The 17024-nt window shown below is 47.1% G+C and overlaps 1 protein-coding gene across 2 annotated transcripts in view; it reads right to left on the minus strand.

Moving 5' to 3' along the window:
* The window catches only part of TDRD5 (tudor domain containing 5), a 602913-nt gene that overhangs the window by 528191 nt on the left and 57698 nt on the right, over nucleotides 1-17024 (minus strand). For both annotated transcript variants that reach the window (XM_063939810.1, XM_063939811.1), the window contains exons 2-5: nucleotides 13807-14037; nucleotides 13001-13384; nucleotides 12423-12883; nucleotides 4692-4775 (exon numbers count right to left, since the gene is read on the minus strand). In XM_063939810.1, the coding sequence (XP_063795880.1) occupies nucleotides 4692-4775; nucleotides 12423-12883; nucleotides 13001-13384; nucleotides 13807-14035 (1158 nt within the window). In that variant the 5' untranslated portion in view covers nucleotides 14036-14037. The remainder of the gene's footprint in view (nucleotides 1-4691; nucleotides 4776-12422; nucleotides 12884-13000; nucleotides 13385-13806; nucleotides 14038-17024) is intronic.

Genomic DNA, 17024 nt, shown 5'->3' on the forward strand with positions numbered 1-17024 from the left:
ACCCTTTTTGGCCAATCCGGAACAATGAGGATCGCCTGAACCCTTGTTCTTATAATTTTTATCACCTTTGGAATGAGTGGAAGTGGAGGGAACACATATACCGACGGAAACACCCACGGTGTCACTAGGGCATCCACCGCTATCGCTTGAGGGTCCCTTGACCTGGAACAATGTCTCTGAAGTTTCTTGTTGAGGCGGGATGCCATCATGTCTACTTGAGGAACTCCCCAACGAGTTGTCACTTCTGCAAAGACCTCTTGATGAAGACCCCACTCTCCTGGATGGAGATCGTGTCTGCTGAGGAAGTCTGCTTCCCAGTTGTCCACTCCCGGAATGAAGACTGCTGACAGAGCGCTGGCATGTCTTTCCGCCCAGCGAAGAATCTTCGTGGCCTCGGCCATCGCCGCTCTGCTCCTTGTTCCGCCTTGGTGGTTTATGTATGCCACTGCTGTCACGTTGTCTGACTGAATCAAGACAGGCAGACCTTGAAGAAGATGTTCTGCTTGCAGTATGACGTTGTAAACGGCTCTTAAATTCAAGAATGTTTATGTGTAGACAAGCTTCCTGGCTCGACCACTTTCCCTGAAAGTCTCTTCCCTGTGCGACTGCTCCCCAGCCTCGGAGGCTTGCATCTGTGGTCACCAGGATCCAATCCTGGATCCCGAACCTGCGTCCTTCCAGAAGGTGAGAACTGTGCAGCCACCACAGAAGGGAGATTCTGGTCCTGGGAGATAGAATTATTTTCCGGTGCATGTCCAGGTGAGAGCCTGACCACTGGTCCAACAGGTTCCACTGAAACACCCTGGCATGGAACCTGCCATACGGAATGGCCTTGTAGGCCGCCACCAACTTCCCCAGCAACAGAGTGCATTGAAGAACTGACACCTTTGCCGGTTTCAGAATCTGTTTTACCATGTTCTGTATTTCCAGAGCTTTTTTCACTGGAAGAAAAACTCTCTGCAATTCTGTATCCAGAATGGTACCCAGGAACGACAGCCGTGTCGTCGGATCCAACTGTGATTTTGGCAAATTTAGGAGCCAACGGTGTTGTTGCTGAATCGTCAGTGAAAGGGCAACTCTTCAACAATTGCTCCCTGGACCTCGCCTTTATGAGGAGATTGTCCAAGTACGGGATAATTGTGATTCCCTGCTTGCGCAGGAGAACCATCATTTCCGCCATTACCTTGGTGAAAATCCTCGGAGCAGTGGACAGACCAAACGGCAACGTCTGAAATTGGTAATGACAATCCTGCACAGCAAATCTCAGGTAAGCCTGATGTGGAGGATATATAGGGACATGTAAGTAGGCATCTTATATGTCGACCGACACCATAAAATCCCCCTCCTCCAGACTGGAGATCACTGCTCGGAGAGATTCCATATTGAATTTGAATGTTTTTAGAAAGAAATTGAGGGACTTTAGATTCAGAATCGGTCTGACTGAGCCATCCGGCTTCGGGACCACGAACAGGCTCGAATAAAATCCTTCCCCCTGTTGTGATGGGGGCACCTTGACAATTACTTGATTTTGACACCACTTTAGTATCGCAGCGCTTACTATCTCCCTTTCTAGAAGAAAAGCTGGCAAGGCCGATTTGAAAAATCGGCGAGGGGGCACGTCTTGAAACTCTAACTTGTTCCCTTGGGTTCCTATGTCTACTATCCAAGGATCCAGCTCCGAGTGCACCCAGACCTGACTGAAGAGCTTGAGACGTGCCCCCACCGGTGCAGACTCCCGCAGAGGAGCCCCAGCGTCATGCGGTGGATTTGGTAGAAGCCGGAGAGGACTTCTGCTCTTGGGAACTTGCCACAGCCTGTGACCTTTCTCCCCGTCCTCTCCTCCTCGCTGCAAGAAAGGAGGACCCACGTCCTTTTTTTAATTTATTGGGCCGAAAGGACTGCATCTGATAGTGAGGTGATTTCTTCTGCTGTGCCGGAACATAAGGTAAAAATGAAGACTTACCCGCGGTAGCCGTAGACACCAGGTCAGTAAGGCCTTAACCAAACAAGACCCTACCGTTAAACGGAAGAGACTCCATCACCTTCTTAGAGTCAGCGTCCGCATTCCATTGAAGAATCCACAATGCTCTCCTTGCTGAGACTGCCATGGCATTGGCCCTTGATCCCAAAAGGCCAATATCCCTCACAGCTTCTTTTAAATATGCTTCAGCGTCCCTGATATGACCCAGAGTCAAAAGCACACTATCCCTGTCTAGGGTATCTACCTCAGCGCCACCTTTTTGGATCGACGCGATAAAGCTTTGTCTACCGTGGGGATTGACTCCCACCTTTTCCTGTCCCCAGAGGGGAACGGATATGCCACCGGAATTCTTTTGGGAACATGTATCTTTTTGTCAGGATTTTCCCAAGCCTTTTCAAAAAGTGCGTTCAGTTCATGAGAGGGAGGAAACGTTACCTCAGGTTTCTTTCCTTTAAACATACAGACCCTAGTATCAGGAACAGCAGGGTCCTCAGTGATATGTAGTACTTCTTTTATCGCCACAATCATGTACTGAATACTCTTAGCCAGTTTTGGATGCAATCTGGCATCACTATAGTCGACACTGGAATCAGAGTCCGTGTCGGTGTCTGTATCTGCTCTCTGGGTAAATGCGCGTTTCTGTGACCCCGAAGGGGTCTGGGCCTGTGACAAAGCATCTTCCATGGATTTCCTCCATGTCTGGTTCTTAGACTCAGCTTTGTCAAATCTTAGTCAACCTAATCACATTTTCATTTAAAACACTCAACATATGCACCCAATCATCCGTCGGCGGTGCCGACACGGCCACTCACAGTATTTTCTGTCCCCACTCCAGCCTGCTCCTGGGAAGAGCATTCAGCCTCAGACATGTCGACACACAGGTACCGACACCCACAACCACACTGGGGCTATAGGAGACAGACCCACAATAAAGACTGCAAGAGAGACACAGAGTGTGTTCTGCCAGCTCACACCCAGCGCCTATCCCGGTACTGAAGCAATTAACAAGACTGCCCAGACCTGTTAGCGCTTTCTATATATATAATTTAACACCAAATCACTTGTGCCCCCCCTTTTGCACCCTGTTACTTGTACAGCAGTGTGGAGGTCAGGGCCAGCGCCTCTGCAGCTTCTGTGAAGAGAAAATGGCGCTTGTCAGAGCTGTGTGGGCTAAGCCCCGCCCCCTGCATGGCACACTTCAGTCCCGCTCAAAATTATCTTTATACTGGCGGGTGTCCCTTAACTAGTGCCTGGGCACTGTTATAAGTTATGCCAGTGGCGTTTGTGGTGTTCATGCTGCCCGGGGCGGCGGCGCCCCCCCCCTGCGCCCTGCAGTGCCGAGGTATGTGTGGGAGCATGGCGCGCAGTGCGACCGCTGCGCGGTACCTCAAACGCCGTCTTCTGCCGTCACTGAAGTCTTCCGATCTTCTCATACTCACCTCACTTCTGTCTTCTGGCTCTGTGAGGGGGGTTATGGCGCAGCTCCGGGAACAAGCAGCTAGGCGCACCAAGTGATCGAACGCTCTGGAGCTAATGGTGTCCAGTAGCCTAAGAAGCAGAGCCTTTGAACTCAGAAGTAGTAGGTCTGCTTCTCTCCCCTCAGTCCCACGATGCAGGGAGCCTGTTGCCAGCAGGTCTCCCTGAAAATAACAAACCTAATAAAAGTATTTTTCTGAGAAACTCTGGAGAGCTCCTCAGTGTGCATCCAGTCTCACTGGGCACAGAATCTAACTGGAGTCTGGAGGAGGGGCATAGAGGGAGGAGCCAGTTCACACCCAAAGTCTTATAGTGTGCCCATGTCTCCTGCAGATCCCGTCTATACCCCATGGTTCTTGAAGCATCCCCAGCATCCTCTAGGACGTATGAGAAATAGAGCTTCTTGATCAGTATGCTAGGCAATATGTATTTAACTTATGCACTCTTCCTAAAGTATGCATAGCTAGAACCTGGCTTGCCTCCACTGGTCCCACATTTACAGCTTGGAAGTCTTTGGTCAATGACTCGATTACACATGAGAAATACGTTTATTTAACAAGGAATTGTGAACAGAAATTCCACAATATATGGGACAGATGGCTCGGCTCTCCATACACCAATTGATTCACGGTATTTAGCATACCTGAACGATTGGAAGATATTCAAGTCCCTCTTGTATGGACCATGATGAGTGCCAAATCGCTATATACTGGACATATATTGAGTATTATTACCCACGATACATTCAACTCAAGATTTTGTAATAAGTCTCTCTATTGGATCCTTATGTTTAGGAATGCATGCATGTAAAAGAGTAGACCACAAGTGTATGACATTTACTATGAGCAAAGTATTGTATCTTATTGTTTTTATTTTCCCCCTTCTTTTGCTCTTTTTGTTTTGTTTTGTTCTTTTACTGTATAATCGTAAATTTTAATTTATATCAAAAACCTAATAAAAAATTAATTGAATTTAAAAAAAAACAATTACCATATATGTTGGTCATGCCTAATGAAAATTGCATTCTAATCATAGGTTTTAACTTTTTAGGGTCTTTAAAAAGGTATACATCATCATGGTTTTCTAGGCAAATTAATTTAATGTCAAGGACATAAAGAACTCAAAAGGCAGGCCGAAGTAACCGTCCGGTCAACTGTCAGATATGGTAATGCCATATACCTGTATTGCTAAATTGTGAAATTAAAAATTATAGATAGCCGTCATTGATACTTACATGTTTAATATCTCGTCGAAGATCGGGGCTGAAAACGCCAGCTGTTCTCTTCTGTGATAAGCATAGTTTCAAATCCTTGTCCAGCTGCAAGGAAACATACTGTAGTAAGAACTTCTGTACAGATGTAAAATTTAGCACTGTGTCCAGGAATTGGAGACTACAACTCAGTGCGTTAAAGATCATATTTTAAAACAGTTCTTTTATAAGTGATGAAAAAAGTGAATGTGCAATACTAAATTTAAAAGTTACATAACGACTTACATAATGACAATCAACTAGTGCATCAGGGCATTTTTGTTCTCAAGAAGGAAAAAAAAAAGAAAAAAAAAAGGATTTGCAAATATCAAACTTTTATTGTTACCTGGGAATTTTTTTTACAATTAAATAAGCAAGGCCTGTTTTTTTTTTTTTTTTTTACTATTTAAGCCAGGGGTGGCTTTTTAGAAATTATAAACATGTCACACAGTAGTAAAACCCCATATACATGTTACGCCACACAGTAGTAGTACCCATTATACACAACATGACACATGGTGGTAGTAGTACTCCATACACACATTATGTCACACAGTAGCAGTGCCCATTATACATGCCACTCCGTAGAAGTACCCATTATGCCACACCATAGTAGTACCCATTATACATATTATGCACACAGAAGTAGTACCCTATGGGCCTAATTCAGACCCCGTTGCTGATGTGCGATAAATCGCTATAAAGCGATTTTTGCACATCTGCGCATGCACCGCTACGTGCATGTGCAAGGTCTAAACTGTGTTCTCTTCAGAACACAGTTTAAGACCAGGAGGGAGGCAGGAACGGGGCGTCGACGCTCCGTTTAAGTGGAGCGGTCCGGTCAACGGTGGCGTGTCCGGACTGTCATCATGGCAGGATGCGGCGGCGGCTGCGTGACATCACACGCAGCCGCTGCGACCCAAAAAGTGGCGGGTAGCTGTCTGCCTTGAGAGGTAGCCCACTCAAAACATGCGACAGCATTGGCTCAGTGCAATAATTTTGCATGTCTGCGAGGGAAGAGGAGGGGGGGGGGGGGGGCAGTATGCAGGGTGGCCTTGACCTGTGCTGGGCGTCCTCCCGCATGTCAAAGAATTTGAATGTAGATGTGCGTTTTTTTGCACATCTACGATGAGGTCAGAATGAGTATTGCTTGAACCTTTTCCTTTTTTATTCGCTTTAGAATTCTTGGGATCAAAGGAAGTGGAGGAAACCCGTACACCAGCTGATAGACCCATAGCATTGTCAGGGCATCTATCGCCACCACCTGTGGTTTTCTCAACCTGGAACAACACCGCCTGAGCTTCTTGTTGAGACGAGAGGCCACCATGTCGATCTGTGGATATCCCCATCGACTTGTCAAGCATCTGAACACTTCCGGGTGAAGGCCCCACTCCCCCGGGTGCAGGTAGTGTCTGCTAAGGAAGTCTGCTTCCCAGTTGTCTACTCTGGGAATGAAGACCGCTGACAACGCCACAGCGTTTCTTTCTGCACAGAGGAGAATTCTTGACACCTCTGACATTGCTGCTCTGCTTTTTGTTCCGCCCTGTCGGTTTATGTAAGTTACTGGCGTCAAATTGTCCGACTGGACCTGAATTGCCCGATCTTGAAGATGTGAGGGCTGCAGAAGGGCGTTGTATATGGCCCTGAGTTCCAGAATGTTGATTGGAAGGATGAATTCTTGACTTGACCATCTTCCCTGAAACTGCACCCCCTGAGTGACTGCTTCCCAACCTCTGAGGCTTGCGCCTGTGGTTAACAGAATCCAGTTCTGAATTCCGAACCTCCGTCCTGCGAGACGGATCCTCTGGTGCATGTGAAGATGCGATCCAGACTATTTGTCCAACAGATTGAGCTGGTAGGGTCTTGCGTGAAACCTTCCGTATTGAAGTGTCTCGTAAGAGCCCACCATTTTCCCCAGAAGGCGAATGCACAGATGCACCAACACCCGGGTTGGCTTCAGGACATCCCGAACAATCGACTGGATTACCAATGCCTTTTCCAACGGAAGGAACAACTTTTGTGAGTCCGTGTCCAGTATCATTCCCAGGAATGGGAGCCTCCGTGTTGGCTCTAGATGATCTTTCGGAAGGTTCAGAATCCACCCGTGATCCTGGAGGAGTTTGGTTGAGAGAGCAATGCTGTCCAGCAACCTCTCCCTGGACGGCGCTTTTATCAGGAGATTGTCCAGGTACGGAATTGTGTTCACTCCTTGTTTGCGGAGTAAAAACATCATCTCTGCCATCACCTTTGTGAACACCCTCGGTGCCGTGGAGAGACCAAATGGTAGGGCCTGGAACTGGTAGTGACAGTGCTGCAGTGTAAACCGTAGATAAGCCTGATGAGGCTGCCAGATCGAAATATGAAGGTACGGATCCTTGATATTCAGAGACACTAGGAATTACCCCTCCTCCAGACCTGAGATCACCACTCTCAGAGACTCCATCTTGAATTTGAACACTCGTAAATACGGGTTCAAAGACTTGAGGTTCAGAATCGGTCTTACCGAACCGTCCGGCTTCGGTACTACGAACAAGTTGGAATAGTACCCCTTGTTTAGTAGAGGAGGTGGAACTGGAACAATGACCTGAGTCTGTAACAGTTTTTGGATGGCAAGCTGTAAAGTTATACTTGCCTCTTGTGAAACTGGCAAGCCTGATTTAAAGGATCTGTGAGGTGGGATCTCTTGGAACTCCAGTCTGTAGCCCTGAGAAATAAGAGCTACGACCCATGGATCCTGGCACGAATTTGACCAGATCTGACTGAAGAATTGTAGACTGGGTCCCACCCGACAGCCTTCCAGGCATTGCGGTCCACCGTCATGCTGAAGTCTTTGAGGAAGCAGAGCCTGAGCTCTGTTCCTGGGCACCTGCAGTTGCTGGTTTGCGTGGTTTACCTCTTGCGCCGCTGGAGGACGTAGAAGCACCTCTGGATTTGCCCTTGAACTTGGCTGTCCGAAAGGACTGTAACTTAGAAGCTGAATAAGTCTTCTCGGTCGGGGGGGCTGAGGAAAAAAAAGATATGTAGACTTACCCGCAGTAGCTGTGGCGATCCATTTGTCTAGTTCATCTCCAAACAAGACCTCTCCTGTGAATGGTAGGCCTTCCACGCCTTTCCTGGAGTCAGCGTCAGCAGTTCACTGGCGTAGCCACAAGCCCCTGCGTGCCGACACTGCCATAGCGGTGGTGCGTGCGTTAAGCACGCCTATTTCCTTTATGGCTACCACCATAAAGTTTGCAGAGTCCTGTATACATGGGTATGCTGCATGAGTAAGACAACATCCCCCCTAGATAAGGAATCTAACCTCACAATTAGGTTACCTGACCATTTTGCAATGGCTTTAGTGATCCACGCACATGCAATAGTGGGTCTTTGGGCCACCCCAGCAGCTGTGTGCAATGATTTGAGTGTAGTCTCAATTTTATAATCAACTGAGTCTTTTAGGGAGGCTGCACCAGGGACAGGCAATACAATTTTACGTGACGGCCTAGAGACTGATGCGTCCACTATCGGTGGATTTTCCCATTTTTTCCTATCCTCCAGAGGAAAAGGTAAAGATGAGAGCAACCTTTTAGGGATCTGAAACGTCTTATCAGGATTAATCCATGGTTCTTCAAACAGGGTATTGAATTCCTTTGACACAGGAAAAGTAACAGAGGACGACTTCTTTACATTAAAATAAGATTCTTCAATCTCCTCTGACACCTTATCAGGAATATGCAGAACATCTCTGATAGCCTCTATTCCCTGTGACAGAGCCACATCCCCCCTCCAAGTCTACCTCACCCCCCCTCCAAGTATGACCCATCAGCGTCAGAGTCAGATTGCAGGATATGGGCCAGAGATCGCTTTTTGCGGGCAAATGGGAGGGGACTGAGGTGGTCATTTCGAGTTGATCGCTCGCTAGCAGTTTTTAGCAGCTGTGCAAACGCTATGCAGCCGCCCACTGAAAGTGTATTTTAGCTTAGCAGATGTGCGAACTAATAAATTGCAGAGCGGCTACAAAGTTTTTGTGTGCAGTTTCAGAGTAGCTCAAAACCTACTCAGCGCTTGCGATCACTTCAGACTGTTCAGTTCCTGTTTTGACGTCACAAACCCGCCCAGCCACGCCTGCATTTTTCCTGGCATGCCTGCGTTTTTCCGCACACTCCCTGAAAACGGTCAGTTGCCACCCAGAAACGCCCACTTCATGTCAATCACACTGCGGCCACCAATGCGACCGAAATGCTTCGCTAGACCCTGTGCAAAACTACATCGTTTGTTGTGCTCGTACGATGCACGTGCACATTGCGCCGCATACGCATAACAGCCGTTTTGTAGCCGGATCGCTGCACTACGAACAAATGCAGCTAGCGATCAACTCGGAATGGCCACCATAAACTCATCCACAGTTTGTTTTAAGTATGGAGTGTCTCTCTCATTGAGGGACAATTTTGTAGAAAGAGTGGAAATCTTTCCTTTGAAAGAATTAACCCACTCCGGTTCAGCCCCGCTAGCTTGTGAACCTGGAGAATACAGTAGTGAGCCCCATGGGGAAGAGGAACACTCCGCTGTACAAGAAACACATTCTTTGCCTGACATAATGTAAATGTGACAGAACACACACACAGGAAAGGGTTAAGCACAATTAACCCACAAAGGGAGACAGTTCAGGGAGACACAGAGTTGTTTGGAGCCAGCCCCCACCGCGCCCTTATCGCTAATGCCAAGCTTAGCCGGGTGACAGACTAAATACCCCAATAGGGGACTTAGTATACTAATAGTCGATCCCCCCCCTGCCTGGTACCGCTGCGGTAATCTGCAGTCACACCGGAGGAGCTGCGCGTCCCTGTCCTGCCTGTGACCACTGCAGAGGGGAAAATGGCACTGGTGAGCTGCTGGATCCTCTCATAGTGAAGCCCCGCCCCATCAATGGCGCGCAGTCCTCCCGCTTTTTTATACTGGCTGAGGTAATATTTGTGCTTAAAATGGAACAGAACTGTTTTAAGGCTGTTTGTGCCAGTTTGGGTACTGTGTACAGTGTACTGAGACGCAGTTGTGTACTGTGTCTGGAGACGCATTCCGCCCCGTTTAGAAGACATGCGTCTCCATACCCTCGTGCCGTCATAATGGCCGGCGCCCCGCTAACCCTGGACGCCAGCTCAGTACTCACTACTCTTTATTCTTCTGGCTCTGTTAGAGGTGGCGGCATGCTGCTGGAATATGCGCTCGCCGTGGTGGGGCTTACAAATAGTTCCCTCAGGAGCTCAGTGTCCTGTCAGCGGGGAACGGGACCATTAACCCTTCAAGAGGTTGGGCCGTTCCCCCTAAGTCCCATGAAGCAGGCAGGCTGGTGCTAACCAGCCCTGCCTGAAAACAACAAACATAGAAAATAAATGCAGAAAACTCTTCAGGAGCTTCCTTCAGCGTGACCGGCTCCTCCGGGCACATTTTCTAAACTGAGTCTAGTAGGAAGGGCATAGAGGGAGGAGCCAGCCCACACTATCATGGCTCCTGGTGGACCAGTCTATACCCCATGGTATTAAGTGGACCCCAGTATCCTCTAGGACGTAAGAGAAAAAAGGTTCAAGTTCAGAAGATGGGACCCCCCCTGGATTTGTATGACCTTGGGGGTAATTCAGACTTGATCGTAGCTGTGCTAAATTTAGCACAGCTACGATCATCCACACGGACATGCGGGGGGATGCCCAGCACAGAGCTAGCCCGCCCCGCATGTCAGACCCTGCCCCGTCGCTGAAGTACAAAAGCATCGCACAGCGGCGATGCTTTTGCACTTCAGGATTAGCTCCCAGCCAGCGCAGCTTTTGCATGCTGGCCGGTAGCTACTCTCGTCGCTGCCCGGCTCGCAGCGGCTGCTGGCCGGACCGCACCCACAAAACGGCGGCCAAACGCCGCCGCGCCAACCCCTCCCGCCCAGCATCAGGCAGAGGTGATTGCTAGGCAACGATAGCCGTCGGCTGTCAGCCATGCGTCGGCGCATACGCAGTTCTGACCTGATCGCTGCGCTGCGTTGCGATGAACGGCAGCATGCGGATCAGGTCAGAATGACTCCCCTTGTTCAGAACACTAAAACTTGTAAAACTTCTCAACGCTTCTGGCTTGGTGGCAAGCTTCACACATGGGGAAACATGGCAGAGGCAAACATGGGAAATGGGCAGATACTACTTACATTTCTCTCAGGCCTCTCATGGAAGCAGCCCTGCTTCTAGCTGCCACTGCTCTCAGCACTCCAGGTGACTGGAAGAGATGCTTTTAGATGCTCCTGCGCTCTGCCAGCAATATAAGTAAAAACGCTTCCCACAGCAGGTGCGCTACATCAGGAGTAAGTCATGCACTGGCAGCCAGTACTGCTACTCCAGGAGCACCTCCTGAAAGAGGTGGCTCAGAGCGCATGTACCCCAATGCCCCCACCATAATAACAGCCTGACGTCAGTCTTACCGTCAGACTGTGACTCAGTAGGTTATAGCAGAAATTAGCAGCCCTGGCAGGTCACCCTGTCTATCCGAGCCCACAGTACGTTACACACCAGCCTTTGCGTTCCACCATTCTTCAGTGCTGCTCTTACTGGCCCAGTGGCATACAACGCACCCCAGGAAGGTCTATACCCATACACCAGTGGATGGTACAGAGTACTGTAGTTAAAAATACCAGTCACGATTACTCTCCGCTGGGTAGTACACTGCTCTGGCAGAAGCGGCCCCCTCTGCAAGGCCTGCTTCGCACCCAGGGCACATAGAAACGTAGAATTTGATGGCAGATAAGAACCACTTGGTCCGTCTAGTCTGCCCATTTTTTTTACCATACTTATCTCAAACCTTATTTGATCCTTATTTCTTTGTAAGGATATCCTAATGTCTATCCCATGCACATGTCCCGCTCTTGTTACACCACTACTCGAGTCCACCCCCTTCTTATGCCCCTTACAGTCTAATGTAAATGCCTGCTTGCACCAACAGGTTAGATTAAAAAACTCTGAAAAACTCCCGAGAGAGTGCAATATATTTTTTGCATAGCATTCATGCGGAAGACTGACAGGAATAAGCTATTCTGTAAGTGCCCAAGCTTTGATCACTACAATATCAACATATGAAAACGCACAGTGAGCAAACAATTATGCAGTAATGCCATTACACAATATCAAACAGCACCATGCGGAAGAGTTAGATTAGTACAATATAGGTAGATTCTGGCACTCATACAGTATTCCACTGAAACGCAGCTAAATTACCATAGGAGTCACTAGAGAAGACAGTGAGGGGATAACCCTCATGTATATTTTACTATTTTGCCTAGTTACTGAAAAATGTAAATCTGGGGATTAACAGTAACAATTGTACTCTGCATTTAGTTTAACACAATGGGGTTGATTTAATTAGCTGCAGTTTGGGACATGTAGTCCCTTCTTCTCCTGGGTATCATGCCTTGAGCTATTAATTTTTATAGAGTCGCGTTCAACCCCAATGCAGCAGTTAACGCTTATTTCTGCTTGCATTCTCTTGAGGTGCGAGCAGAAACAAGTATTAACTGCTGCCTCGAGGCTGCTTGCAGGTTGCTCACGTGTTTCTAATTGAATAGCTCTGGGCACTTTAACAGGAAGAAGAAACCTCGCAACACAACCTGCAGCTAATTGATTCTGCCTCCGTTAATGACATTTTAGTTTCAGTGTGAACATTCTGGAAAGGTTACTATTAATCACAAATATGCAACGTTGAACATACCTTTTCTTCCAGCCACTGCAGGCTGCAATTATTGTCAGGTTCTGCTGTACCCAATTCCATAGTACCTGCAGCCAAGCTAGTCCCTCCAGCTGTGATAGTTTCTATGTGTATTGGAGGTTTAACCAGTAATTTATTAGCAGTGTCCCGTGGCACAGGGGATGGGAACAAGCTTAAAGGCAAATTGACTCCTAACACTGAGTTTTCAGTCATCACTTGGGAGTCACAAACTCCAAATTTCGGGTCTATGGGGAGGGTCTTAAGAGAAATCTTGCTAGCAAAATAATTGGTCTCTGCATCATTGAGAAGCTTCTCCAGGGTGGTAGTTCCGGCAGATGGTGTGGATGCATCTGGCAAAGGAATATCCTGAACAAATGGCTTTCTTTTACTGTTTTGTGCATCTACGGAAACACTGCAAGTCCCCTTGAAAGTAACAGCTTGATTAGAGAGTTGAATACTTGAGCCTGGAAGCAGATAAAATTAAGTGTTGGCTATTATTTCTAGATAAAATAATCTATAAAGGAATGCAGTATCTGACACTCAGTTAATGCATTAAACTACTCATAACGAAACATACTCACCAACAGATGTACCCTTAGGATCAGCGTTCCTCAGCACCAGCAATGATCCAGCTCTGGTCTGCGTCACCTGTATAATATCAGATACAGATCTGAGGACTTCTATTAAGGAGTAGAACCCGTATCTAGTATACTGAAAACTGCGGCCAAACCGTTTATAAAAGGCAGTTTCCAGATGGGAGACCAGTAATGGGGAGATGGAGAGAAGCTCTCGTAGGTCACTTTTCATTGATGCAGGAAGTACAGGAGCTATTCTGCCACGTCTCACAAGGTCCTTATGGCACACAGGTCTCACTACGCGACGTTTGTTTAGAACTTTCCTTTTGGTTTGGGCCTTCTGCCGGGACACCAAATCCGCAATACTTTTTGTTTCTTCATTAACAACAGCTTGAGTAGCATGAAAGAAAGATACAATTATTAGAGATTTTGGTAAATTACTTTTGGAATGACCTTCATAAAATCAGTCCTACATTCACTGCCACATACGGCTCTCTGCCCCCTCATGTGAGGAGGGGATGTAGTTACATGGCCAGCAGTCCAGATCCCGGCGGACAGGATATAGACGCCGGAATCCCGACCACTGACCAGCTAACAGGGGCTATTCCCACTCGTGGTCGTCTACGACACCCATAGAGTGGCAATAGAACCTGTGGCGAGCGCAGCGAGCCGCCAAGGGGCTTTGTTGCGCTCTCGCCCCACTGCCGGCACTCTAGCGGCCGGGATACCGGCGTCGGTATGCTCACCGCCGGCATCCCATACCCAACGCGCCTGGAAGACCAGTGAAGAAATTGTAAAAAGAAGATACGTACCTGACAATACCACTGTGCCATCAACTTTAGTGTGGATGTTCACCACATCTGGCATATCCAAAAGCAGCTCCATGGTTGTTCTGTAGTCTAGTTTCCTTACTGGAAGAGCTGTACCAATCAGCATACGGTAATCGTGCTCAAGTTCCTGTATGCTCAGCCCATGTTTGGATGCAATTAACAAAGAGCGCACATCCTTCTGCAATCTCTGCAACACCCGGTCTTTGTCCATTTCTGTTGAGTGGAAAGGATATGTCCAAACTGTGTTAATTTCACGGTTATTTTTTTTTAATAGAGTAATTTTTATTCAACAGAATAGAAATACAGTTGCAGATATTGCATATCAACGACATATCACGTGCAAAAACAAATGAAGGTTCCATTTGTGGGACAGAATTTACATCAAGTGGAGGAATAAACCATGTCATTGATGAAATGAGCAAATATATACAGTTGTTCATAACAAATGGACTTGCAAGATCCGCAACCAATATAAAAATCCACATTAAACTTTTTGTTTTTAACCCGTAAAACTAACCCAAGAAAAAAGAACAAGAAAAGAAAAAGAGAAAACATAGAAAGAAGCAGAGTGAGGAAGAATCACCCAACTCAGGACCTCTCCAGCCATCCATAGAGTTAGGCGACCATGCAGAGTTCATCAGACAGAAACAGAGCATATATCATTAAACATTAATTTAGAGACATGATAGCATTCCAATGACCGCTATGACTGAGGGTCTAGGTGGGAGTAGGGAGATTCCAGCCATGGAGACCAGACTCTATCAAATTTGGCAGAAGCGTTTTGTATATATATATATCCGAAAAAAGATACAGGCACTCACCACTTCCTTGATGATGAAAACTTTATTGGTGTGTCTCACATAGAGACAGTTAACAGCATGTCAGCAAAAGGTGTCGACGTTTCGGCTCCATCTGAGCCTTTTTCAAGACTAACAAGATTACAGCAGGTTCTCACCCAGCAGCCCAGGTAAGAACCTGCTGTAATCTTGTTAGTCTTGAAAAAGGCTCAGATGGAGCCGAAACGTCGACACCTTTTGCTGACATGCTGTTAACTGTCTCTATGTGAGACACACCAATAAAGTTTTCATCATCAAGGAAGTGGTGAGTGCCTGTATCTTTTTTCGGATATATTTTTGGATTTCTTGTGAATCTCTTATGGAGCACCGCCCAGGTTGCAAATTGGAGCAGTGAGTGTGGACTTTCTGGATATATATATATATATATATATATATATATATATAACATTCCTTGAAAATTGTATCATCATTAACTAGAATCTTTAAAGCAGAGACTAGAGGGCAACCAGGGGCCATCCAGAGCCTTGCAATGCATACCTTAGCCAAGGCACAGACATTGCGAGCATATAGACCCACAGGATCAAACACAGAAGCAGAGCATCCCATCCTCAAAATACAAAACTGTGGGGTAAGCAAGCCACCAGTCACTCCTGTACTCTCCAGAATCGACCTGACCCCCGACCAGAATACCTGCAGCGTCGGGCAGTCCCACACTAGATGCCAAAATGTTCCCACAGCCACTCCGCACTTAGGGCAGCGACTTGATCTGCCAGTCCCAATAGTGGCCAGTCTAACTGGAGTCATATGTTCGGTGTAGAAAGAAGAATTGAATTTGTTGGTACCTGAGAGACTTGGTGACCGTAGCAGGATATTCCAGATCAAGGGCCCAGTCCTCCTCAGTTACTAGACCCAAATCCTCCTCCTACTTTCCACGGAGACGTGTAAAAGGGCCCGTATGGAGTTTGGTAAGAAGATACCCATTCGCAAGGGAGACCATCTTAACTCGACCCAATGTAGTTACAAAGGTCTTAATGGGAAATGGGAGGATCCGTGGGGGTGAAACAGCAAATTGGGACTGGAGGGCATGACGAAGCTGAAGATATCTGAAAAAGTAGGAGTTGGGTAACTCAAATTCATCCTTTAATTGCTGAAAGGATTTGAGTACACTATCTGCATAAAGTTGGGAAATAGAAACCACATATCTAGGGGCCCAAACCTCCCGTCCCTCAATCGTATACAGTTCAGGAAGCCAGTCAGAGTACCATAGGGGGGTATCTGGGTCCAGGCCGTCGTACCCTAAGAGGTCCCTCAGGGCTCGCCAGATCCTCAAAGCCTGGAAAATAACTGGGGGAAGGAACAGAGTAATGCTCCCACTCAGCAATACCTGCATAGAAGAAAGGTCAGGAAAGTAGCATCGAATGAACACCCAATGTAGAGAGTCAATGTCAGAATCCTGCGCCCATGCACTAATATGAGTCAGCTGAGCAGCATAATAATACATCTGAAAGTTAGGCAAAGCCAGGCCGCCATCACAGCGTTGCCTGGTGAGAGTATTTAACTGTATCCTAGGTCGTCTGTTAGCCCAGATCAGAGAGGATAAAACACTATTCAATTTCCTAAAAAATACTGGATAGATATATATGGGGGACTGAAGAATAACATAAAAGTTTGGGCAGTATGATATTTTAATGAGATTAACCCTGCCAGACACCGTCAGCGGAAGCCTACACCAAGTTTTGGATTTGCACACAACCTGCTGCATGATCGGGTCAAGGTTCAAAGGGATAAAATCAGAAGGGTCATTAGTTATTTGAATTCCGAGGTATTTAAATTGTGTTGTCCAACACAGTGGCAGGGAAATTTTGGGAACAGTAGGAGGGGGGTCTATTACTGGTATAATGTATGATTTAGACCAGTTGATTTGAAGACCCGAATGAGCACCGAAGCCGTCAATCACACGCAACAGAATGGGCATAGACTTGGTGCAATCTTGCAAAAACAACAACATGTCGTCAGCGTAGAGAGCGATCCTATCCTCGCGGGAGCCCGTACATATTCCCACAATATCTGGGTGCATTCGTAACAAACAGGCCAAGGGCTCGATGGCTAAGGCAAACAGTGTGGGGGATAGAGGGCAGCCCTGCCTAGTACCACAAGACAATTGAAAGGAGGGAGATACATAGACATTTACCAAGATCCTGGCACTCGGATGTTGGTACAGTAATTTAGTCCATCTAATAAAATTGGGCCCAAAGCCCATACAAGTCATGACCTCCCATAAGTAAGCCCATTCAATATTGAATCTGTCAAAAGCTTTGGCCGCGTCCAGCGAGACCACAGCCGAATCAGAAGGGAAGTCATGTGGGATTTGTAAAATGGGATACAATCTACGCAAGTTAATAG

The sequence above is a fragment of the Pseudophryne corroboree genome, chromosome 9 (assembly GCF_028390025.1).
Source record: "Pseudophryne corroboree isolate aPseCor3 chromosome 9, aPseCor3.hap2, whole genome shotgun sequence".
Taxonomy (NCBI): domain Eukaryota; kingdom Metazoa; phylum Chordata; class Amphibia; order Anura; family Myobatrachidae; genus Pseudophryne; species Pseudophryne corroboree.